Genomic DNA, 25,770 nt, shown 5'->3' on the forward strand with positions numbered 1-25,770 from the left:
GCTAGCCGAGTGAGCTCTATGGTTACCGGCGGGCCGGCTGGCGCGGGTTGGCAGCAGCGGGGCGGTTGAGCCGCGGGCTGTAGCGGCAGGAGAGAGCGGGGGAGCAATGGCCAAAGGTACCCGGGGCTTCGCCGGGCGGGGCTGGGGAGTGGGACCCGGTGGCGGGCCGAGGGGTAATGGACTCCCGGTGGGGGGAGGCGGGACTGACGGCAGGCCCCCGGGCGGGGAGTCCGAGGGAGCTGGGGGGTTCCTGTGGGGGGAGGCGGGGCTGAGGGGCCAGGCCCCCGGGCGGGGAGTCCGAGGGAGCTGGGGGGTTCCTGTGGGGGGAGGCGGGGCTGAGGGGCCAGGCCCCCGGGCGGGGAGTCCGAGGGAGCTGGGGGGTTCCTGTGGGGGGAGGCGGGGCTGAGAGGCCAGGCCTCCGGGTGGGGTGTCGGAGGGATCCCTGGGGGGAGTCTGACTGGGGCCCAGTGGGGCGGAGCTGAGGGGTAGGACCTGGAGGAGGGGGCTCTGTGGAGCCATGCGGCTGGGGGCACCTGCTGGTGGGCAGGGATCTCTCTGACACAGGCCCGCCCTCCATCGCAGCCTTGTGCTAGAGCATGAGCGCCTGACAGGCCTTGGGAGCTGGTTATAAACACAGTGAAACTGACTAGTCTGCTCTCCATGTTCCACTGGAGGAAGGGGCAAAAGTCACACCAGCAGCATCACTAGTGGAAAGACCCCTGGCTGGAGGTCTGGGATTTACCTGCCCCCAGGGTATTACACTGGTCTTCTTAAAGGACTGCTTGGCATTGTTTTGTGCTGTGAGGTACCAGCTTCTGCATTTCAGAATAATTTCTGTCCTGGCCTCATGGAACAAATAGTGCATGTGCCAATAAAACAGGCTCAGAGGCCAGTACAGTCTGGCAAGTGTGCCGATGGATTGCTTTAACTCCCTGCTGTGTGCTGATGAATCAGTATAACTGGACACATTGATGGTCATCGATATCCTAGCATCTTCACTCTCTTCTGATTCTCTGCAGTGTGGCAGCATCCATATCTGAATGTCTTCAAGCACTTCAAAGTGGAGGAGTGGAAAAGATCAACTAAGGAGGGAGATGTGACAACATTTATGGTAACACATTGTATTCCTAATGTTTCCTGATTGGACCAGCTGTACTGCAGAGAGACAGGCACTCTGTGATGCTGAGAGAGAGAGGGATTTCCCAGTCCCCCTGCTTTGTGATGTCAAAAAAAGAGGAAGATTTCAGATTCCCTTGCTCTGTGTCATCAAAAGAGAAAACAATGAAATCTTTCCATCCTGCCTCCTGCTTGTTGCAACAGAGGTGCCTAAAGAGGTCCAGAGAGCACTTGCTGGTGGTCCCCAGAGAACAATTGGTCAAATGGTGCTGGCTGTCATTTCTCACTTCTACATCACATTCAAGACAACTAAAAAATACATTACATCCCTAATGTTACCTTTCCATTTAGGCAATCACTGTAGTTGCCACAGGGGATGTAATGTAATCACAAATGGGAAGACAGGTGGTCATGGGGTAATGTCTCTGTTAAGATGTGGTCCACCCAGAAAATGTTTGAGAACCTCGATGTATGGCACCAGAACTTTCTACCCCTCATTCTCCAGAGCTTTATTAGACTAATCTTGTCATACACTTGACTTGGAGCCAGTGATGGAATGTGTAATTGCATGAGTCGAGTGAACAAGCAGTAAGACTTCCACAACTGGATCTCCTCTCTTACTTTACTGTAGGGCAGAACTTTGCATCAATGCATGTTCTCTTTTTTTAGGACAAGACATTGAAGGGAACAGTATATCGCATCCGTGGCTCCATTCCTGCCAGTAACTACATCCAGCTTCCCAAAACCAGCACACAGTCATTGGGGCTCACTGGTCATTACCTCTACCTGCTCTTCAAGCCCATGCCTGGCAAATGTTTTGTGGTGCACCTGGATGTTACCACGGAGGTATGTGAGAGAGTCTGTTGCATGGCCCTTGGTGTAACTGGTTTTCTAATATGAGTAGAGGAGTAGGGATTGAAATACTACTCTGAACATAGCTTGAACATAGAGCTTGAACATAGAGAACTGAACTGTGTCGCCTGAGTGTTCTAGAGCAAGATAATCATCTGCCATAAGTGTCCCATGCTGAAGTCCCATAGACTGCTATAGCAGCTGTTAAATGAAGTTAAAAGAGAGGATTGCTGCCTTTCTTGATCACCTTTGTGCCTCACTTCTTAGAGTTTGAGAGCTCCAGTCATTTCTCCCTTGGCTCTTAATTTACTTACTAGAAGGCTTGCCTCATTATCAGTGGTGATTGCCCTGAACCTCATATGATTCGCATTTTGATCTAACATCTGTGGACTCGAGGTAAAAATCTCAAACCCACTCTTCCACGACCTTACTGTGTGTTTTCTTCTCACTTCACTCTTCCCTGTTTAGGGCCACATTGTGTGGGGTAGACCATATAGAAGGCAAGCTGGCAGTAGTCCCTTAGCCTTGGTGGGTATCCAAGCTCGACAGAGTAGTGTCAACCAAGAAACTATATCCTCCGTTATCTGCAGCATTTCCCTAGTGGTCTACCAGGTGGATAACATTGTGTGTGTCTTTGTTCTCAGGATAGCCAGGTTGTCCGCATCTCTTTCTCCAACCTTTTTAAGGAGTTCAAGTCCACAGCCACTTGGCTTCAATTTCCCTTCATCTGTGGAGCAGCCAAAGGGTCGGTATATGAGTGCACAGCCAGAACTTCAAAGCAAGGTAAAGAAATAGTGTGAATAGTGTGGCTGGTCCCTCAGTGTGGGAATTAGCGCTATAGTAAAGAGAAAATAATGTATCGTACACCAGTATTACTATAGTCACATGTGACCTGAGCTTTGAAGTCATGGATTTAATCAGTTAATTTTAGAGGACAATGAGGGGTGGATTATTAAATCCATGTTTCATTAAGTATTTTTAACACTAGACTTTACAGGGTTTTTTCATTTTACACAATGTAGAATTAACCTGTGGAACTCACTGGCTCAGGAGACTGAATTAAAAAAGGATTACACACGTTATGTGAATAACAGTATCATCAGCAACTGCGCTAGCTAGAATAAAAATTACTAGGATGATCAAGCCACATAAACATCTCAGTCAACCACCAGTTGGCATCAGGAAGAAATTCCCTCAATGTATAGTAAGAAATAGTGATGCATTGTGGTTATTTGACACACAACTCAGAAGTCTCAGGCATTGGCTGGCATTGGACACAAGATACCGGATTAGATGGGCTTTTAGTTTGTGATGGAAATTATGTTCCTAAAAGGATGGTCAGTTTGGACAAAAAAATTGACCTGTTTTGGAAGATGTTAAAATGTGAGGAATCGTAACTAGAGTCTAAATGTTCAGGAATGAAGGCCATGGGATCCATGCATAAAAATATTTGTGCAATTAATTGTCTTTATTCACATGCAGCTACCATGGTTTGTGCTGCAAATCAACATACGGACTCAAATGATCACTAGAAATCTAGCTATCCATTTTCCTAGTGTGGCAATTGTCTCTAAATGTGCATGTGCACAAGTGTGCACACACACATCAACCTCATGCCTCCCTTTCTGTAAGGATTTCAGTACATGTGTAAAGCTGGGTTTCTGATATTTTTAAAGTAACATGTCAGTGTTTAATGCTGGTTTTGACACTGGTTTTTCTGATCCTCAGATTTGGTGGGTGTGGCCCCTGCCAATGTGCGCTGGACCTGCCTGATGCTTGACCTCCACTACATCCTCTCCATGTACCTGAATAGACGTTACAGCCATCTGAAGAGCATCAAACTCTGCTCCAACTTGTTGGTGAAAAACCTCTATACCAGTGACTTACTGTTTGAGCCAGGTAAGGAGCTGAAGCTTTGTATGATATTTAAATCAGAGCTGGCTGCTAGGATGCGCTAGGCCTAATCCATTCTTACTGCTGCATTTCAAGAAATAATTCCACCAGGACCATTTGGCCATGTCTATTGCTGTCTGACACTGTTTTCAGCCAATAATAACAAGGCACTGTCAACAAAACCCTTACCTTAAAAACAACACTAATAATAATGACAGTAATTTTCCCTTGTTTGGTGCCTTCAATCTGAGGATGTCAAAGGGCCTCATAACTTCTCCCATTCTGTAGCTGGAAAAACTGAGGGACAGAGAAAGATTAGGTGACTTGCCCAACATCACACATCAAATCAGTGGCAGACGAGAGAATGGACCCCAAATTTTCTGTCTCTCAGTCCTATCACTAGACCATCCTTTCCGAAAAGCTTCTTTTCCTTGTCACTCTGAAATCCAGATTTCCTCCAGTGTTTCTTTATCCAACTGTTCAGTGCAGCAGAGAAACTTCAGTCAAGACCTTTTACTAACACATTATCCTTTGTTTGAAATCTGCCCAACTACAGCACATCACAAGAAAGGAATCTTACAGACATCGTAGTGGACCACTAAACAGGTCTCAAATGTGCTGTTGCACATGAAAAGCACTTTAGTTCCATAAAGTTGCATATGCATCAAATGAAAAAAGAAAACAGAAAAACTTAGATCACATAGAACTTCAAAAAGAATCACCAGCTGATCCACTTAGCAACCTGATATGATCATCAATATTAAGTTCCAAATCCTCTTGTAGAGCGTTTAAGCTACATTTTAAGGAAGAAAAAGATAATCTTTCATAACAAAGCTCTAAACTTCCAGGTCTTATTGGAAGCTGAGAGTTTCAAGGATATTCCCACGGAAAGGCTTATGCACTTGCTACAATAATCTTTGTTCTTTTTTCATGTTGTAGCCTTTCTTTTTCAGACTTACAGAAAACTCTGTTCTTAAAGTATTTGTTTGCACGTGGTCTGCTAAGAGTGCATGGTTCCAGCCACCTCTGTAAACATCTTCAGATGTTCTAGGAGTGCTTTATGTCCTTATCTGTCTACTTTTGTGCTTTTAGGGGTGATGTTCTCTGAGGCCCGACAATCTAAGCTGGCATTTCATGGCATTTCCCCCATGCCACGAGAAATGGCATTTCCTGTGCCAAAGGGAGAGAACTGGCATGACCGCTATGACTATATCAGGTATGTTTACGAATTGCTGCTTTTCAAGGAGGAAACCTGGAGTGCTTTTTGATCTTCCTTAGTCTGATTATTTTGTGTACGTAACATACTTCGTCAAAACACTTCTGTCTAAGAATATGAAGGCTGCAGAATTAAGCATGCAAAATAAAGGAAATGCAATAGTTTGCATAAAACTGGGATTATAGCGGAAACACTGTGGCCACTTTAATGCTGTAGTTGTAATGATGGGGACCAAGGCACAACTCGCATCTTCAGCACTTAATTGTTGGCAACTAATATTTTGGGTAGGTAAAGGGCTGTTTAAGGTATCAACCATAGAAACTGCCAGTTCCTAATCAACAGGTCAGTAAGAACATACAGTTCACACCATACTTCTAATATCACCGCCATGCCCTGGAAATGATCCAAATTTCCCTCCTCTGTGGGGTTTGCTTGTATTGCTAACTTAACCGCACATGAACCTTTCTCCCAAGCTTGGTTATTCCTAGGGAGTGCTGTGGCCCTGCCCTTAGTTCTCTTTGCCTTAGAGGCTTGGTTTACATTGACTGCTAGTTTGTGGTCAGCATTACGTCAGTTAATGAATGTTCAGACACAGAAAAATGTCATAGTATAAATCAGACCAGAGAGAGACTCCAACCCTTATCCTGAGTTGGAGCTTATAGGACCCACCTATCCAGATGTCAGGTTGAGTCAGCCAAATAATTCTGTTTCTGTGTGAATGAAGCCTTTTAGCACCAACAGTAAGTCAGCAAAATAGAGCCCTGCATACCTGTGAAGGGTCCTAGAACCTGCCACCCGTTTATGAGGTGACTTTCCTCTGATCTTGTTGTTCAGGTTTCCCTCTGATGGATCCAAGCTGCCATATGACTCAATTCAAAAAGGCTGTTCCAATCCTGCAGAAGGTAGGGAGTCTGAAGTAAATGACCATAGGCTGTGGTACCCATTTGGTGTCTGACTGAGCAATGTGCCAAGCTGGCTTCCAGATTATCTAGGTCATTGTCCTACTTAAAACAAAGTATGACATGGTACAAAGCCACCTGCACCATTTACTGCTGCTGTTAACCAAATAAAACTCAAAGTACAACTTCGGTACAGCGTGGTGTAGAAGATCCATCCGTTCACTCATATGATCAATATGATAAGTTAGCGACTGTTGACTAGTCTTCCCTACATCAGTGTTCTGCTCCTAGCATATGCCATCAATCTGTTGCTGTGTCCTGTTAGAGATCACTCTTGCAGCAATAGGGGATTGGGTGATGAAGGTCCCCTTTTTGATATTCCCCTCCTGCCCTCATTAGAAACACTCAGCCCAAGGAGTGTGGAGCATCTACCAAGGATTAGGAAGAACTTGTGAAAGTTCTCCGGTTATTTTGTGGGTGGTAGCTCTCCCAGCTCAGGCTAATTGGCTTTCTGCAGGCTATGGGCTACCCAAATGAACTGGATAGTTTTGCAAGGGGAAAATCAGTGTGCATGGGCTGCTGAGAAACAAATGCAGGATCTCTAAAGTGCTGCTGAATTTTTAGAAGGTAATTGTAGTAAATACCTTAGTTGGCAAGTAAACTTCAATCGGCATCTTCAGGAAGCTGCTCCACAGAGCCCTTGTATAGCACAATGGTATAGCAAGCAGACCTGTAGTGATCCTTCTGGGAACTCTCCTCTTCTGCCCTGCTTCATCTACATCTTTGTCAGAGCCATGAGGATTCCCCGTCTGTTGCTTATCTGTTATGACATCTTGTTGCAGCCATTACCCTAGTCAAGGGATCTGATGGAGCTCCCACTGGAGTCCATTAACACCACTTCTTCAAGGGTAGAATGGTTGCTGTTGAGTGTCACAAAGCACTTCTTTCTCCCTGAGCACAGCATGCTGCCTTGGCAGCACATCCGATCCCTGTTGACACAGGGGCAAAAGGAACAGGATTTGAACTTGATCTCCCATGTGACTAGCATCAGGCCAGCCCCTTTGGGTTTTGTGCAGTGTGTGCCCAATAGATAATGTGTCCTTTGTTTTCCTCTGTTGTGACATGGCCTGTGTTTCCAAATTGTTCCTTGAGTCCTTTAAGGAAGGAATAAGTAGTAGAATGAAGAGCTGTTCAGCTACATCATCTGCAGCTGTGTGATCAGCAGGAGGGGAAGCAGATTGTAGGAAAGAGCCAAACACTTTGCTGTTATAATCTAGGTGTTCAAGTGCTAGAAGACCCAATCCGTCATCTTCCACGGCCAGTGACGCTTACCAAAGCTGTCCGGGACCGAGTGTCACTCATCCAACAGATAACCAGTCCCAAGGATGTGAGTATGGCCTTAGGCTGTAAGTGTAGCTTCCTGTACCACCTCTAGCCAGAGGGTTTCCACATGTCCTGCTTTGTGTTTGGAATGTTTTGGGGTTTTGTAGTGGCTACTTTTTGTGTTCTATGGCCTGGGCTGTGCCCCGTCCTACAGTCAATAAACTCTGCAGTTTAATGACTTTTGGGGGTCAGTCTGTCAGTCTATCCAAGATGCTTATCTGGCCCCCATTACCGTAATATATGAACACCTCACAGTCTTTTAATGTAATTTTGCTCCTGACACCCCTGGGAGATAGGGAAGTGTTATTGTCTGCATTTTACAGATGGGGAACTGAGGCACTGAAGAATAGTGAAGTTCTCAGGGACATGATGGATCTGTTTCTGGTGGGGTAGGATGGGGGAGGGAGAGTCTGTGTTTTAGATATTTTTGTTGGCTATCATACAGTGAAGAGAGAGAAGTTGCATTGTAAACCTAGTAAAAGCAGTGATTCTGCCATTCCAAATCAGAAAGTCACATAGAGCACTCTATTTTATTCTCCTGCATCACTTGGCATGCCTGAATGTTTTTGACATGTTGGATGTCTTGAGTATTAGGTGACTGAGTAAGAGTCAGTCAAAACGTAAAATTAATTTCTCCCTTTCTCTCCAATCACAGCAATCATAGGGAGCTGTGGGGCAGGCCTGATCTGTTGTCATTTGTTTACTCTTTCTCAGATGCCTCGCTGGTCTCCCTTAGTTACAAAGAGCATCCCTGAGGTTCACTTAGCAACCTCTGGGCCTCTGGAAGAAGTGTACTCTGGGGATCAGGAGTTCAGCAGGGTAGAAGGACTACAAGCTGCCGGGGATTCCACTGTACCGTTACATGCAACAACTGATGGTGGTATTCATGTGTATGCTCACAGAATGGATAATGTCGCCATCCATGCTGTTGGCATTAGCTCAGATGAGGTAAGTGAGAGAGCATCGCTGGACTCTGACAACCTGATCTTATTGGCTATCCTCTGTGTAGCTCCACATCCCCTCTCTAACTTGTACAGAATCTTCTTAACTCTTCCCCCAAGTCTGCCCCTGTGATGGCTCTGAGAACGCATGATGCTGTCATTAGAAGAAAAGTGTGCCTTGCGCTGAACTCTACAGCCTAATGGCTCAGGCTTCCTTTTCCACTACTCCCATAAGTTCCTCACACCAGATCCTCAGCTGGTGTAAATTGTTGTCGCTCTGTTGACTTCAGTGTAACAATGTCAATTTACACCAGCCTCCATCTGTAAATACCTTCTCAAGGAAGAATTCAGATAGAACAGATCAGTTGCCTTTCAGACCCACATGCTACTGCCCTGTGCACTGGGATGCGGAAACATGATTATCCCAATTCTTGGGGCTTGACTGGTGGGTTAGAGAGCATTAGGCCAAGACTTCATATGGAAACAGAGCTCCTGAACCCAGACTTCTTGCTCAAACTCTTACTGACCATAGGAGAAGATATATAGAGGTAAGGGACTCCAATGTATTAGGAACAAACAAGTTAAACTGCAAGTTTGTTCCTATAGGATGGGTCTGGAATGCTTGTTGCTGGTGCTCAATAACTTGGCAGAAAGAGCAACAGGAATACCCCCTCCTGGTTGGAGCTGGCAGAGATGATTATTTTATACTAAGAGCAGTTGTGAGCCATCTTACCTGGAATTCTCTCTTGATCTTGTTTCTTTATTTCACGTATACATTAAGCTTATCCAGGCAGAGCTAATGTGTTTTTTATAGAGATGATCATGCTATTAGCATTTCACAAATAACACCTATGTATTGATTTGCCCAGACTGTGTACACAAAGATTACTGGACCAGAAGTGCTCTCCAGCAAGAAAGCATCTCCCTGCAGGGTAAGAAGAAAGATTCCCCCCTCTCCAACTTTACAGATGCTCCCTTGAATTTTCATGGCATTTGTATGTAACCATGGGGAAGACTTGGCTGCCCTCTTGGAAAGGTGATTCAGGTTAACCGAGTCATTCCATTGCTGAGATTATTCCATTTAGCACTATCCACTGTGTGCTTTGGTCCTGGAGGAGATGGAACTCCTGAAAACAAGATTTCAGTTGATTCCTGCTCTTACTTCCTTTTGGGTTTGCTTTAATGATAATTTCCTACTGAATAAACTCCTCCCTTAATGTGAAGAAGTTGAGGTAGAGAGACAGCCCTCTCACTTCAGGGAGAAACATGAAACCGGTCCAGAGGGACACAGATTAATGTGGGGCAGAGGGAACTTGGTAGATCACTGGGATGTAAGTTGCAGTTAGTGCTGATACAGTTTAGGGCTCACATGCTTTATTCACGCTGGTACTTTTGACAATATCTTCTTCTTTCAGAGACTCTTACCAGATCCAATCCTGAAGCTGAGGACAATTATTGGCTTTGGGGGTTGCAGCACTAAATGGGTCAGTAACGAAGAAGCTTTTCAGAATGTAGTTGCAATAGGGGGAGATTTTCAAAGGCACCAGGGGCAGTTAGGTGCCTAACTCCCATTGACTTTCATGCTTAACTCCCTTTGCCTTTGGAAATCACCCCACACTACCCGGTTTCTTTCGACTACAAATTTTTTGGGGTGAAAAGTTCATTTCCCGACATGGAATTTGCCCCAGTAAAATTCTGAAATTGTGTGCCCTTTGCCAGATCTTCTTACAGATTCCAGACTGATTAATGTATCACACATCTAGAATTTCTTTGGAATCCAAAAATGCATTGGTGCGTTAGGCTGGTGTGTCAGGTTGTCCTCCTGTGGTATTGCCTTCGGATCCTTCCAACCGTCCTCTTAATGATCCATGTTACAGTTTAAAAAAAAAAAATCCTGTTGGGTCATCTAGTCCATTTCCTGTGAACAAAGGATTGTCCCCTTCTTATATATTGCATATATGATGTTAAACATGACTGGGATGGAAGATCAGCTGAATTAATTGGGATGTACTATAAGCTGACCACTCAGTTTTCCTTTGATAGTTATAAATTTGCATCTGTGTTTGTGTGAAACAGCAATCATCTAGATAACATACACCTGCATATTTGCACCAGATATCCAAATATTTCCAAGTGCCTTAATTCTATGCACGTCCATCTGTGTAAGCACAAGAGGGCTCTCCTCTCAGTTTGTAGACTGGGTCACATCTGTAGTATCCTCTCTTCTGCCCTGCTCTGATTCTTGCCTTTGACCTGCAGGCTCTGTGGACTAAGAACAGCTCCGCAGTGGTTTACCCCTGTCATGCTATTATAATAACCATGCAGATTGAAACTGGAGAGCAAAGGTTCTTCATTGGACATACAGATAAGGTAAAAGTGGATTTCTTTGCATGAACAGATATGACAACCCCCCAGAGAATATGCAACAACTGTAAATATTTGATGTGTGAGAGAATACAAAACTACTCCTATCGCAAGCATGGTTCATTCTAGGGAATTGTATCAGCTCACTGGCTGGGGGGGAGTTACAAGAACTCCAGCTCCTAGCAAGAGTCATTCTAAGGAATGATATTGGATCGACGACAACGGGAGTTTCAGCTACTCCAGTGCTAGCCTCTCCCAGCAGCTGGGGGTTATTTTTGCTAACATGATGTTTCCTGCAGGTATCCGCATTGACATTTAATGGAAACAGCGCATTGCTGGCTTCTGCACAGATGGGTCACCTGAGCATGGTGCGGCTTTGGGATTTTCAGAAGGGGAAATGCCTATCCATGTTTAAAACCCATGTCCATTCAGTCTCATCCCTCAGGTACATTGCAGGCATGTTCTGGGCAGTGTGTATTGGGGAGGAGTTGAGAGTGGGCTTTTAATTTTTCCCATTGAGATCCAGGCAGAGTGTAGGATACTTCATTTCACCATGGGTTTTCTCCTCTTGTAGCCTTTCCTACAGTGGAGCTGTTCTCTGTGGCATTGGGAAAGATGGACATGGCAAAACAGTGAGTAATAAAGCTCTTGGGCTATTTGGGTTCCACTTTCCCAACAACATGCATGACTTTGGACAAAAAGAAGTGAAATAATTGTTTGTTTTTCTTCTGCACATAGAACCAATCATATGTCCTTTCCAAGACACAGTGGCTAAATGCTAGTTTCCTTAAATGTCCTTAGGCAATACCATTCATTGTAAATCACGTAAAATCGTCTTATCACCAAACTGGTTAGAAAATATTTGAATATTTACTTTCTTACTTGATATGTATACATCTGTGAAGACACATCTTTGTGAATCACAAATTCTACTGAGTAAATCCTGGTTCTTGTAGCTAGTCACGACTTTTTGTTGGTGTGGAAGCCTGTTCATGCTGAATCTCAAGAACTTCCCTGCTTCACATCGTTTATTAACTAACTTCACAGTTAATGAATGGGTGGGACTGCCTTTAGATCCTTTTTGGTTCCACTTACATCCTACTGGGGTCACTACAAGTGACACAAGGCATTTCCTTCTGAAGGTGCTGAGCACATTCCTCTACAGTTCTCCTAGCTCCTACTCTTACACACCTTTGCTGCTCTAGCACTCCTTGTAATTAGTTACACACTGGTTTCCATTCTTTCTCAGTTTGCAAGTACTGTAACTTAGTCCCACATTCAAGCCCTCTCCAGGCAACGCTGCAGGTAGGGAAACTGATTATCAGACAGGCTAGCCTATTAAAATGAAAATCACCAGGCTCTCTGGGGTTGTCCTGAATCCTCCTTTCTGTGAGAGATTTTTCTCCACTCTGTTCACAGCAATGTGGGTAAAAGCCCCAGTGCACAGTACTAGCATCCTGGCAATTGGGAGCAGTATCTGCAGTTTCACCTGTTGTGAGAAGGCTAGCAATCTTCTCCATTGCTTCTATGGTCTAAGGCCTAAGGTGTTATGTTTCCAGCAGTTCTACTCTTGCTGTCCTATCTCTGCAGATGGTGGTGGTGTGGAATACTGCTCAGGTGAACCAGGGTGGAGAGGTGGTTGTGCTGGCCAAAGCTCACACAGATGTGGACATCCAAACCTTGAAGATTGCTTTTTTTGATGACACCAGGTAATGTGCGAATCGGTGAATGTGAGAATAAGGTAAAATAACCTAGATCGGGGTGGGCAAACTACGGCTCGCGGGCCGGATCTGGCCCGCAAGCTGTTTTAAGCCGGCCTGCGAGCCACACCACGCGGCTCAGCCCCACTCCAGTGCTCCGGCCGGGGTGCTGGGTCAGGGGCCGCACCACGTGACTCGGCCCCGCCCTGGTGCTCCGGCTGGGGCACTGGGTCGGGGGCCACACCACACGGCTCCTGGAAGCCACAGCATGGCCCTGCTCCGACTCCTGCGTGCTCCAGTGGGAGCTCAGGGGGCAGTGCCAGTGAATGGGGCAGCGTGCAGAGCTGCCTGGCCGCGCCTCCGAGTAGGAGCCGGCGAAAGGACATGCCACTGCTTCCAGGAGCCTTGAGGTAAATGGCACTCGGAGCCTGCACCCCCTGAGCCTCTCCCCATGCCCCTACCCCACCCAGGCTCCAAACCCCTAGCTCTCAGCCCAGAGCACACTCCTGCACCCCAAACCTCTCATCCCCAGCCCCACCCCAGAGTCCGCACCCCCTCCCGCACCCCAACCCCAATTTTGTGAGCATTCATGGCCCACCAAACAATTTTTATATCCCCATGTGGCCCTCAGGCCAAAAAGTTTGCCCCCCCGGCCTAGATAAAGGCAGTGGTAGTCAACAGGTGGACCGTGGGCGAAATCCAGATGCCAGACACTTGAACGGACCCCAAAATCTTTTTATTTACTTATCATTATTGTTGTTATTTTTTGATTATTTTCTCTGGAGTCTGGACTTGACTATATCTTGATCAAGAAATTTGAGCCTTGACAAAAAATAATTGACTACCCAGGTATTAAGGCATTGCTGGGAGGAAGCTCACTGCATTGCTGGAATTCCAGCTTGCAGACAAAAGGTACTTTTGGAAGGAAGCTGCTGTTAGCCTTCCTCTTCTCTCCCCTGGTGTCAGTGTGTCCATTTCAGCTGCTTTCAGGGAGTAGGCCTTTTGTCAGTATAGAATGAGTCTTCCCGGGTTCCTTACTCAGCCTCTCGTGTAACAGGATGGTGTCGTGCGGCAGAGATAATGTGAGGCTGTGGCGAGTGCGGAGTGGAGCGCTGCGCTCGTGCCCAGTGAATTTGGGGGAGTACCATTCCTTGGAGTTCACCGACCTGGCCTTCGAGAAAGGGCATTCCGCTGAGCGGGAACCTGAGGACCGGACACTGTAAGGATGGAGCCACTTTTTCTTTCCTTAAATCACTTTCCTTAAGTTAATTTTTTAGGGACACTGTGATTCAGTCTGCCTCTGTTCCTGGGAGCTGTCTACACTAGCATGCTGAGCTTTCGATTAGTAAGCATAAGAAAAAGGTTGAACAGTCATTGTTTTGACTTGCTCATCCCTGTCCTTAACTTGAGCATTCTACAGTCCTTTGCCTGCATTCTCTCTGCAGAAACAAAGGTGTCATACAAAGCCAGCCTACACTTTAGTCTCCTCCTTTCTAAGATTTCAGATCCTAAAAGAAGCTTAAAATACCTTGTAGAGTTGCACAAGAAATCTGCCCATGGATTTGCTGTTAATGTTCATTTGGCAGTGGGAGGGGCGTGGTGTAGTAACATTCCCCGTGACTTTTTTATACTTCAGCTTAATCACTCAACCAAGACTGCTGCTACCAGAGGGATATTACAAAAACAAAGAATTGCCAGGTCTGTTCATTTTCACCTTCCCTCTGTGGTCTGAGCCCTGTGGGTGTAGAATTGCCCAGTATTGCTTCATTTCTGGTTCATGGGTGTGCTGTGGGAAAAATCACTTTCCCCTAATGTTTTATTCAGTGCTTTCGATCAAAGGCACTGTATACATAAATAAAATGTAATGCATTTAATCACAAACTAAACTATCTACTAATATTGTGAACAAAAAGTTCAAAACTCAGAAGTGAAAAAGCCTTCCCCAAAATCATGCATTCATCTTATTTGTACATTTTACATCCAGATCTCCTATATGGGGAAAATCTTTGCCTTTCCAGAACAATTTATCTGAAGCAATAATAATTTTCCTGAAATACTGCAATTTATTCCCCTCCAAAAGTTTAACAGTCACTTCCATTAAACATAAGCAAATGTGGCTTTGATTTCCAGGGGTCATTTCTGTGAAGCCTCTCTGGCTCCATTTATTTCAATTCAGTTCAGGATAGCAATTGTGCCAAACTTGCCTGGAACCCCGTTATTTCCCATAGGGTCATGACTTATGGTTACATTCATTTCTCAGTCTGAGCTAGTGAAAGAGTATTGGGCAAAAGTTGCCAGAGATCTTGTTTCTGTGAACTGATCCTAATCTCCTTCTGATACAGGTTAGTAATACTTCCATCTTTAGTCTCCAGCTGGTTTTGGGATGGATACCTGAGAGTCAGCAGTCCTCCTTATTGATTCTTGATGGAGGGGTCTGTGTCGTACAATAATAGAAATAATAATAATCCAGCATTTGTATATTTTCTTTTAAGTTTTGCTACACTTTGGGAAGCAGGTCTCTGCCTCTTTACTTCTATTTTTTCCTCCTAAATTAGAAAAGATGGGGGAAAAAATCTTTCTAATGATTCCTCCATAACAGGCTGGTAGAGTTTACTTCTTTTTATTCCTTCACAAAGGAAAAAATATGATCTCTTAGTAAGAAGTAGCAACATCCTGATTAAAATTTTCAGTTGTTTTCAGACTTCCGAATCTGAAGTCTATAGTTTATATAGACATACAGGATAACTGAAGATCATTTTTGAGACTGACTAGGCACTTACAGACTCAAAGCTCACTAGTTTTGCTTTTTTCCCTTATCTTTTATATTGGCTGAATTAACTCTTGAGATTTTTCTCTAAATTGCTCTTTCAAAGGGGAAAGGAAAAGAAGGATGGAGAGGTCTAACTCCATCTACCAGTTATAGATTCCCAAGTTAGCTCCTGCTGAAAATCAAATGTTTGAATCCTGTCATCCAGTCAAGCTATCATTCCATTACAAACTAGAATTGCTAAAGTGTTTAGACGAACAGCATATTTAAAGTTATTTCAAGCTTGTTTACAAAAGTGTGGTGTAAAGTTAACATTGAAACAAAATGCAGAATACAGTTCTTCTGCTAAATAATGTCTCTGAAGTTCCTATTGTGGTCATTAGTGTCTAATGGTGGTGTCCTTTCCCTTTCAGCTTTGTTTGCAGCAGGAGCGGCCACATCTTGGAAATTGACTACAAGAATGTCACTATCAGAAATGCCCGGCGCCTCCTGCCTTCTCAGATTCAGCACTCTCACCGGCGGGAGAAGCAAACCTTCAACTCGGGTATGGGCTTTGGTGGGGGATGGATAGATGACCAAGAGGAAGTAGGACATGCTACATTATGAACTTTCACTAGAAAAGTTTTTGCTGAAATTTTGCTAAGTTTGAAGGAAGAGCCCTGTGAGGGAACACCAGACAGAAGCAAACCGAGGACCCAAGTTTCATAAGACTAGGTGCAAAATAGGCAGAATTGCAGGGGATCCTCTGTAGGCTGAGATAATCTGACATCACACTAGAAGTAAGGTTTTGGGGAGCACAGGTGGGGCTTCAGTCAGTTTCTTCTTCAGTGAAATCTCCTATGCATTGAAGGGGGAGAAAGCGAGACTATACGTAACCCAAATGTACCCTATTTTGGGGTTAGATTAGATGACCCTTGCAGTCGCTTCTAACCCTATGATTCTATTACCCATATACCCATTACCCATTAATTTACATAATCCCAACTATTGGGCTCAGTGCTGGAGTAACGGGATGTAATTCTCTGGCTGTGTTGTACAGCAGGTCAGACTAAGTGATCTGATAGTCCCCCCTGGCCTTAATCTATGAATCTGAATTTGGGAGAAAGGATTGTAACTGTGTATAACTATTTAAAGATTATAATATATTGGGAAATGCTCTTTTTACTGGACAATAGGGTCACATTTTCAGAAGCAGTCTTTAAATGTGTGAGCGTTAGTTTTTGCACATATATTTTTTGAGTCCTAAAGATTTTTGCATATGCAAAATCTCATGTAGATACACAAGCTGTACTTATGTATGCAAACCGAGCAGTTGAGTATCTATACGATTTTTCATTCACATTCACATCTGAGGTTTTGCTCATGTAAAACATCATGCTCCAGAAAGTATATATGCAGAAGTATAGGTGTGCAGATTTGGAGGGCAGATGGAGGCCTTTGAAACTTTGTCCCTAGGGGCTGAATTAAAAACAGAGTGTAAATAAATTCAGCTGGGAGGGAAAAGTTTTGCTTGTGAAGACAATAAGAATGGAGTGGCCTCATTAAATAATTAAGGTAAAATCTATTAGAGGGATTGAAGTTGAAATAAATAAAGCAAATTCTTTGAAAATAAAGCAATGCTCTGCCTAACACAGATGACTGGTTTCGATCAGATAAGTGGTGACAAACTTCCTACCAAAAATAATCCTACCAAAAAAAAACTTCCTACCAAAAAAAATGGCTAAGTACCATTTTAAGAAGAATTTTAGTATTTTGATTGATGAATGTTTAGAATAAACACCCTTTTTAGTAACATAAAGCAATGTTTTAATCAGCCAAAAGGAATCCTGTGCCCAGTAGCATGTAAAAAGCTAAACATACAAAATGAAACAACTGGCCTGTTCTTTGAAAGATCTCAACAGTATTTAGAACTCTTTAATGCTACAGAAGTCAAAGTATTATGACTTTCAGCAAGTCTTGTATTGCTGATATGACATCAGTTAGAATTTGTTTTCAAGTGCTACTGCTACTCGTATTGTAAGACAGCACATATCGCTTTATTTTATAGAATTATAGACATGTAGGGCCAGAAGGGACTTCAAGAGGTCATCAAGTCCAGCCCCTTGCACTGAGGCAGGGCCAAGTAAACCTAGGCCATCCCTTACAGGTGTTTATCTAGCCTGGTCTTAAAATCCTCCAAAAATGGTAATTCCACAACCTCCCTTAGAAGCTTTGTCCACAACTTAACTACCCTTATAGTTAGAAAGTTCTTCCTAATATCTAACCTAAATCTCCCTTGCTGCAGATTAAACCCATTTCTTTTTGTCCTACCTTCAGTGCACATAGAGGACAGTTGATCACCATTCTCTTTATAACAGCCCTGAGCTTATTTAAAGACTGTTACCAGGTCCCCCCTCAGTCTTCTTTTCTCAAAACTAAATATGCCCAGTTTTTTTAACCTTTCCGCACTGGTGAGGTTTTCTAAACCTTTTATCATTTTTGTTGCTGTCCTCTGGCTCTCTTCACTTTATCCACATCTTTCCTAAAGTGTGGCATCCAGAATTGGATAAAGTACTTGAGGTAAGGCCTCATCAGTCCCAAGTAGAGCAGGACAGTTACCTACCATGTCTTACATACGACACTTCTGTGACGCAGTTGCAAAAAAGGCTAATATCCTGTTAATATATCTCAGAATGATATTTGACTCTTTTGTAACTGCATCACATTGTTGACTCAAATTCAGTTTGTGATTCAATATAGTCTCCAGATCCTTTACAGCAGTACTACCACCTAGCCAGTTATTCCCCATTTTGTATTAATGCATTTGATTTTCCCTTCCCACTTGTCTTTATGGACTTTCATCTTGTTGATTTCAGACCAATTCTCTAATTTGTCAAGGTCATTTTGAATTCTAATCCTGACCCTCCATAAGCCTCCCAGCTTGTTGTCATCCGCATATGTTATAAGCATACTCTCCACTCCGTTATCCAAGCTGTTAATGAAAATATTGAACAATACCCGACCCAGGACTGGCCCCTTGAGGATCTCACTAGATGTGCCCTCCCAGTTTGACAGTGAACAATTGATACCTACTCTGAGTACAGTCTTTCAACCAGCTGTGCACCCACCTTGATAATAATTTCATCTAGACCACATTTGCCTAGTTTGCTTACGAGAATGTCCTGTAGAACTGTGTCAAAAGCCTTAAGAAAATAAAGATATATCACATCTATTGTTTCCCCTCTATTTACTAGGCTAGTAACCCTGTCAAAGAAGGAAATTAGGTTGATTTAGCATGATTTGTTCTTGACAAATCCATGTTGTTATTCCATAACACTGTTATGCTCTAGGTGCTTATAAATTGATGGTTTTATAATTTGTTCCAGTATCTTTCCATGTATCAAAGTTAGATTGACTGGTATATAATTCCCCAGGTGCATTTTGACTTTGTTCCCCTTTTTAAAGATAAGTACTCATTGTTCCTTCTCCAGTCCTCTGGGACCTCATCCATCCTCCAGGAGTGTTTGAAGAGACTTTGAGATTGCTTCAACTAATTCCTTTAATACCCGGCCTAGGTATTTCATCAGGCTCTGCTGACTTGAGTACACCTAACTTAGCTAAATGTTCTTTAACCTGTTCTTTCCCTAGTTAATTTTAATCATGTCGAGTATCTGGTAATGATTAACCTTTTTAGGTTTCAGAGTAGCAGCCGTGTTAGTCTGTATTCGCAAAAAGAAAAGGAGTACTTGTGGCATCTTAGAGACTAACAAATTTATTTGAGCATAAGCTTTTGTGAGCTACAGCTCACTTCATCGGATGCATTCAGTGGAAAATACAGTGGGGAGATTTATATATATAGAGAACATGAAACAATGGGTGTTACCATACACACTGTAACGAGAGTGATTTCTTAAGGTGAGCTATTACCAGCAGGAGAGGAGGGGGGAAAACCTTTTGTAGTGATAATCAAGGTGGGCCATTTCCAGCAGTTGACAAGAACATCTGAGGAACAGTGGGGAGTGGAGGGGGGGAATAAACATGGGGAAATAGTTTTACTCTGTGTAATGACCCATCCACTCCTAGTCTCTATTCAAGCCTAAGTGTATCCAGTTTGCAAATTAATTCCAATTCAGCAGTGAAGACTGAAGCAAAATAGGCATTAAACACCTCAGCCTACTTCTTGTCGTCAATTATTAGCTCTCCTTCCCCGCTAAGCAGAGGACCTGCACTTTCCTTCATCTTTCTCTTGCTCCTAACATATTTATAGAACCTCTTCTTTTTTCCTTTTATGTCCCTTGCTAAGTGTAACTCAATGTGTGCCTTAGCCTTTCTGTTTAGTCCCTACATGCTAGTGCTGTTCTTTTGTACTCATGTTTCCACTTTTTGTAGGATTCCTTTTTAATTTTTAGTTTATTAAATAGCCCCTGATGCAGCCAGATAGGCCTCCTACTATTGTTCCTATCTCTCCTTCAGTTTGGGATACTTTGCGGTTGTGCCTTTAATACTGTTTCCTTGAGAAACTGCCAGCACTTGTGAACTCCTTTATCCCTTAGATTTTCTTCCCATGGAACTTTACCTACCACTTCTCTGAGTCTGTTAAAGTCTGCTTTTTTGAAATCCATTTGTGATGGGTTCGGTCACAGAGACCCTGTTGGGACTGTCACCTGATGTGCTGAAATTACCCCTGAGCCCATTTTCCCTGCCATCTTGGGACTCCAGAACCCTGCCTTGTTGAGCCAGACATGTTAGCCTGCTGCAACACAGACCCAGGTCTGAACCACACCCCGAAAGCTGCAGGCTTTAACTGAAAACCACTCAACAGGTTACCTATCTCCAGCACCCAGACACCTAGTTCCCAATGGGATCCAAACCCCAAATAAATTCGTTTTACTCTATATAAAGCTTATACAGGGTAAACTCATAAATTGTCTGCCCTCTATAACACTGAAAGAGAGATATGCACAGCTGTTTGCTCCCCAGGTATTACTCACTTACTCTGGGTTCATTAATAAACAAAAGTGATTTTATTAAGTATAAAAAATAGGATTTAAGTGGTTTCAAGTAGTAGCAGACAGAACAAAGTAAGTTACCAAGCAAAATAAAACAAAACACGCAAGTCTAAGCCTAATACATTAAGAAACTGAATACAGGTAAATCTCACTCTGAGATGTTCCAATAAGCTTCTTTCACAGACTAGACTCCTTCCTAGTCTGGGCCCAATCCTTTCCTTGTTAGTTCCAGCTCAGGTGGTAACCAGGGGTTTCTCATGACTGGCAGCGCCCTTTGTTCTGTTCCACCCCCTTTTATAGCTTTGGCCCAAGGTGGGAATCTTTTGTCTCTCTTGCTCCCTACCCCTCCTTCTAAATGGAAAAGCACCAGGTTTAAGATGGATTCCAGTATCATGTGACATGGTCACATGTCCTGTGAGACCCCAGCCTTCATTCTTCCACGGCTGGTCCACACCTACACAGGAATGTCTGCAAGTAAACATAGCAATTCACAACCAATTGTCCTAGTCAGTGGGAGCCATCAAGATTCCAAACCACCATTAATGGCCCACACTTTGCATAAGTACAATAGGACTAGTAATACTTCATATTCCTAGCTTCAGGTACAAGAATGATACATTCATACAAATAGGTTGAACACACTCAGTAGATTATAAGCTTTGTAATGATACCTTACAAGAGACCTTTTGCATAAAGCATATTCCAGTTACATTATATTTACACTCATGGACATATTTCCATAAAACATATGGAGTGCAACATCACACCATTATCCTTATCCTGCTGCTCTCACTCCTTCCTGTATTTAGAATAATGAAAGCTATCATTTCATGGTCACTTTCATCCAAATTGCATTCCGCCTTCTGATTTGCAATCAGTTCCTCCCTCTTGGTCAGAATCAAGTCTAAAATGGCTGTCACCCTGTTTACTTCCTCCACTTTCTGAAACAAGAAGTTGTCCCGAGTACATTCCATGAACTCACTGGAAATTGTGTTTTGATGTATTACTTTTCCAACAGATGTCTGGGTAGTTAAAGTCCCACATTAATTCCAGGGGTCTTGTGATTTAGATATTTCTGTTGTCTGTCCTAGAAATGCCTCATCCACCTTCTTTTTCTGATTTGATGATCTCTAATAGACCCCACCACTACCATGATCCCTGCCATTTTCACTTTATAAGGCTTTAATATAATGTATATTAATTAAGCTTCCAAACCCCTTTTTGAGGAGCGTAGATATCATTCTCATTTTATATATGGGGAAACTGAGGCATAGAATTTAAGACTTGACCATGGTCACAAGTGGTATTAGGGTCAGAGTTTCTGGCTCCCAGTGCTTTTGATTAGACTAGACTTCATTGATATAGTTGTAAGCATTAGATGTCTTAGCCATTTCTTAATGCACACAGTCTCCTTTGCTACATTCCCATCCCCTTTCTCTCTCTCCTCTTTCTCTTTACTCTCTCTTGTTTTTCTCTCCATAGATGAACCAATTTGAAAAGATAAAGGAAACACTTTTTCACACCATTAGCCTGTGACTCTCATTGCCACAATGTATTGTTAAGGTCAAGAGCATGGCAGTCTTTGAAAAGTGATTGGTCGTTTCTATGGATAACAAGAATACCCATATCAGAAGGGTAGCCGTGTTAGTCTGGATTTGTAAAAGCGGCAGAATCCTGTGGCACCTTATAGACTAACAGACGTATTGGAGCATAATTATCCACTACATGCATCTGACGAAGTAGGTATTCACCTACGAAAGCTTATGCTCCAATACATCTATTAGTCTATAAGGTGCCACAGGACTCTTTGCCGCTTTTAAGGATACCCATAGTTATAATATTAATATTAAATATGAACAAGAGTTCTGGTTGTAATAAAAACCCTTCTGATTTGGGGCATGATCCGTCATCTAGCAATTGGAGTTAGGAGGAGGTGTTCAAAAAAGAACTAGATAAATTCATGGAGGATAGGTCCATCAATGGCTATTAGCCATGATGGGCAGGGATGGTGTCCCTAGCCTCTCTTTGCTAGAGGCTGGGAGTGGACAGCAGGGGATGGATCACTTGGTGATTGCCTGTTCTGTTCATTCCCTCTGGGGTACCTGGCATTGGCCACAGTCGGAAGACGGGATACTGGGGAAGATAGACCTTTGGTCTGACCCAGTATGGATGTTCTTATTTTCCCTGGGGACAACTTATCCCATAACTGATACTGCAGGGTTTCTTGCACCTTCCTCTGAATTGCTCAGCATTGGACTAGATGGATCATTGCTCTGATCCAATCTGGTAATTTTTTGGTTCCTTACATTGTGCCAATTGGTAATGTTTGTCCTTTCAGGCCCTGGGATTGCTATAAACAGTATTAGCGTCTCCTCTACCTTCTGTGCCACAGCCTCAGAGGATGGCTACGTGCGGCTGTGGCCTCTGGATTTCTCAGCAATCTTCTTGGAGGCTGGTGAGTAAACCTTGGATCACTCTCACTCATTCCTCACTCAGTTCTGCATTCATATCAACCTAGCCCTATGGGGCCAAAGCTTTCCTGGAGCAAAAAGGGAATGCAGCCTATGGTTCCACTACACTGCTCTTCTGATCCATTCCCAAACCTGAGCTCTTGTGAAGAGCAACAGAAATTCATTCTTAGGCTTCTCTTGTGGTGCTCTCTCAGTGGGCTAGACCTTGGTGTGGAGTAACTGCCACCTCCTGCAGTGAAAAGTTAGACAAGTCTATACAGAATGAATCTTGGGTTTTATCTCTTCAAGAGTGTTCCTTGTTTTTCTGGAATTCTAGAGAAAGACAGGAGTCTTCTGAGTAAGGTAAACATTAGTCCTTAATGCTTATTGCATATCTGTCCAATGAAAATCTATGGGAGAAGCACAGGAATTCTTCATCCATCCTGGAATGAAATGCAGTGATACTGAAAAATAAAGACTTTTTAGAAATGACACTGGCTTAATTATGTGGCTAGACTAAAACCTGAGAACAGTTAGTCTCATAGCACTCAGGAAAGTACAGGACATAGAAATGAAAGTGCAGAAATAAAAGGGTGGTCACTTAGCTATAGTCTAGATGTACCACTTTTTTGCATCCTGGGATAATTTATTAACTGGTACATCTGTTTCCCCAGAGCATGAAGGTGCAGTGAGTTCTGTCAGCATCAGTCCAGATAGTCTCAAAGTTCTGTGCACCACCTCCACTGGGAACCTGGGTTACCTGGATATACAGTCCCGGGGCTACAATACCCTCATGCGCTCTCACACTGATTCTGTTCTGGCATTCTCTGTGGATGGGCTCCGGAAGCAGATGGCTACGGTGTCCCAGGATAACACCATCCGGATCTGGGACCTTGTGTCCATGCAGCAGGTAGCGTAAGCTCACTTTCTTGATCAAGATAGAGGTAGTAGAAGTCAAAACTCAGCTTTGCTGGCAGAGCTGTAAAAGGAAGTCTGCACAATCTTTGTTTATTCCAACTGACTGCAGCTGGTGCTAACAACATATCTCACTTTAAAATCACTTAAATCTACCTCCAACAACAACAGATCCCTCCAGAACTACTGCATGAAGTTCAAGATTTTTCTGTGTAGTTTGGCTTTAGCTCCAAAAGTCAGATATTTAAAATACCACTTGCTTTTCTTCCATCTACTAAATATTGTAGGTTAATGTTAGGCCATAATGGTGAGGTCTCTGTGGGTATGTGTACGCTGCAATAAAGCACTCATGGCTGGCCCATGTCAGCTGACCTAGGCTCAGGCTGTGGGACTGTAAAATTGCAGTGTAAACGTTCAGGCTCAGACTGGAGCCCAGGCTCTGAGACCCAGCAAGGGGGGAAGGTCCCCTTGCCTGGGCTTCAGCCCAAGCCCGAATGTCTACAATGCAGTTTTATAGCTCCGCAGCCCAAAAGCCCTTTGAAGTCCATAGAAAGACTCCTACTGATTTCACTGAGCTTTGGATCAGGCCCCAAGGGGTTACACTGCTTCACTGTAATGATAGGCTTGTGACAGGGAATTGGGATATGGGGTTATCTCATTCTGCCACATACTGCTGCCAGGTTTTGCATATCCCCAAGTGGTGCTTCTGTGTGTCCCTTTCCCACAGCTATATGACTTCACTGCCTCTGATGAGATGCCAAGTACTGTGGCCTTTCATCCTGCACAACAGATCTTTGCATGTGGGTTCAGCAGTGGAGTGGTGAGAACCTTCAGCCTGGCTGCCTCTGATCTACTAATGGAACACAAGTACGTTTGACAAATGGATATTGTATATTCACATGTACAAATCTAAATGGTGGGAGTCATGGCAGTGGTGTAAGTAAGATGTCCATCCTCGTGAGAGACATATCAGGAGCTAACATTAGTATTGGGTCATAATGGAAGAGACATTCCTTAGAACTTAGCCCCTCATCAAGTGAGTTACAATGAGCTGGTTTTCAGAGAGGAAAAGCCTAGTGGGGTCATAGCTGTGGGGTGTGTCGTTTTGGGTTTGTTTTAAGAGTCAGGCTTGACTGGGACTCTCCATCATGGAGGGAGGTGGCCAAGAATAGGGGAGGCAGATCAAGCTTGTTGGGGGTCAACCAGACAGGACGCACTTGAGAACATTTTTGTTGGGGAGTGGAGGATGATCAAAAGTGCATGTCAGTGTGTGGATATGCCATCCTGGAAGCTGTTGGCAGCAAGAGCACTGCACTTGTTGATTAGTCTCCCCCAGCACCCTTGGGAATAAAGACAATCAACCGTCCTATACTACGGTAGGGGAAAAATAGGGTGGGCTTCTCACTGTTCCTGACACTGTTTCTGATCTCCTTCCTGATTCAGGGACCCCTCACTGCACTTCACATCAGTCCGCTCTGCTTTTTTGCCCCACTGTCTCCCGTGTTTTCTGTGTTATGTAGGCAGCACCGTGGTGCAGTCACTGGTCTGACCTTCTCCCCAGATGGCAATTTGATGTTCAGTTCCTGCTCCCATGGGACTCTGGCTCTTTATAACTGTGCAGCCCAGAAGAGTCATGTCCTCAGAGTTCTGGGTAAGGGTTCTGCATCCCTCTTTCTGGTATTTTCTCCAGGGCTAACAGGCTCAAAATTCCATGAAGTAATTTTCAGAGGGCATCCTATGATCCTTTTGAGACAAAAAGAAAAGGAGTATTTGTGGCACCTTAGAGACTAACCAATTTATCTGAGCATAAGCTTTCGTGAGCTACAGCTCACTTCATTGGATGCACAAAGTGGAAAACACAGTGAGGATGTTTTTATACACACAGACCATGAAAAAATGGGTGTTAGAAAACCTTTTGAAGTGATAAACATCCGATGAAGTGAGCTGTAGCTCACGAAAGCTTATTCTCAGATAAATTGGTTAGTCTCTAAGGTGCCACAAGTACTCCTTTTCTTTTTGCGAATACAGATTAACACGGCTGCTACTCTGAAACCTTTTGAGACAAGTTAGCTGTATTTCTCTCATGCCTGTTAACACTGCTCTCACTGAGGGTCTGTTAACACTTCCATTGTAACTCTGGTTTCCAAAGGTTTGTAACTGGATTGATGTATTTTAACATTGCAGATAGGCTCAGATTGCATGTATATCCTCTTTCAGATTTAATGCACACTTATTTTTTAAAAAAAGAGTGATGATAGAATTACAGTAGCACATAGAGGCCTCATC

General features: G+C 43.6%; 1 protein-coding gene across 3 annotated transcripts in view; it reads left to right on the plus strand.

Moving 5' to 3' along the window:
* The first annotated feature begins 27 nt into the window (after positions 1-27).
* WDR90 (WD repeat domain 90) overlaps positions 28-25,770 on the plus strand; it is a 50,374-nt gene continuing 24,631 nt past the window's right edge. For all 3 annotated transcript variants that reach the window (XM_077827700.1, XM_077827701.1, XM_077827702.1), the window contains exons 1-21: positions 28-116; positions 1,020-1,111; positions 1,786-1,962; positions 2,613-2,751; positions 3,697-3,867; positions 4,954-5,077; positions 5,912-5,979; positions 7,254-7,363; positions 8,074-8,307; positions 9,170-9,232; positions 9,716-9,784; positions 10,560-10,670; positions 10,964-11,109; positions 11,239-11,296; positions 12,255-12,373; positions 13,422-13,583; positions 15,545-15,675; positions 22,458-22,574; positions 23,244-23,479; positions 24,212-24,351; positions 25,005-25,135. In XM_077827700.1, the coding sequence (XP_077683826.1) occupies positions 107-116; positions 1,020-1,111; positions 1,786-1,962; positions 2,613-2,751; positions 3,697-3,867; positions 4,954-5,077; positions 5,912-5,979; positions 7,254-7,363; positions 8,074-8,307; positions 9,170-9,232; positions 9,716-9,784; positions 10,560-10,670; positions 10,964-11,109; positions 11,239-11,296; positions 12,255-12,373; positions 13,422-13,583; positions 15,545-15,675; positions 22,458-22,574; positions 23,244-23,479; positions 24,212-24,351; positions 25,005-25,135 (2,608 nt within the window). In that variant the 5' untranslated portion in view covers positions 28-106. The remainder of the gene's footprint in view (positions 117-1,019; positions 1,112-1,785; positions 1,963-2,612; positions 2,752-3,696; positions 3,868-4,953; positions 5,078-5,911; positions 5,980-7,253; positions 7,364-8,073; positions 8,308-9,169; positions 9,233-9,715; positions 9,785-10,559; positions 10,671-10,963; positions 11,110-11,238; positions 11,297-12,254; positions 12,374-13,421; positions 13,584-15,544; positions 15,676-22,457; positions 22,575-23,243; positions 23,480-24,211; positions 24,352-25,004; positions 25,136-25,770) is intronic.

The sequence above is a fragment of the Eretmochelys imbricata genome, chromosome 10, assembly GCF_965152235.1.
Source record: "Eretmochelys imbricata isolate rEreImb1 chromosome 10, rEreImb1.hap1, whole genome shotgun sequence".
NCBI classification, from domain to species: Eukaryota; Metazoa; Chordata; order Testudines; family Cheloniidae; genus Eretmochelys; species Eretmochelys imbricata.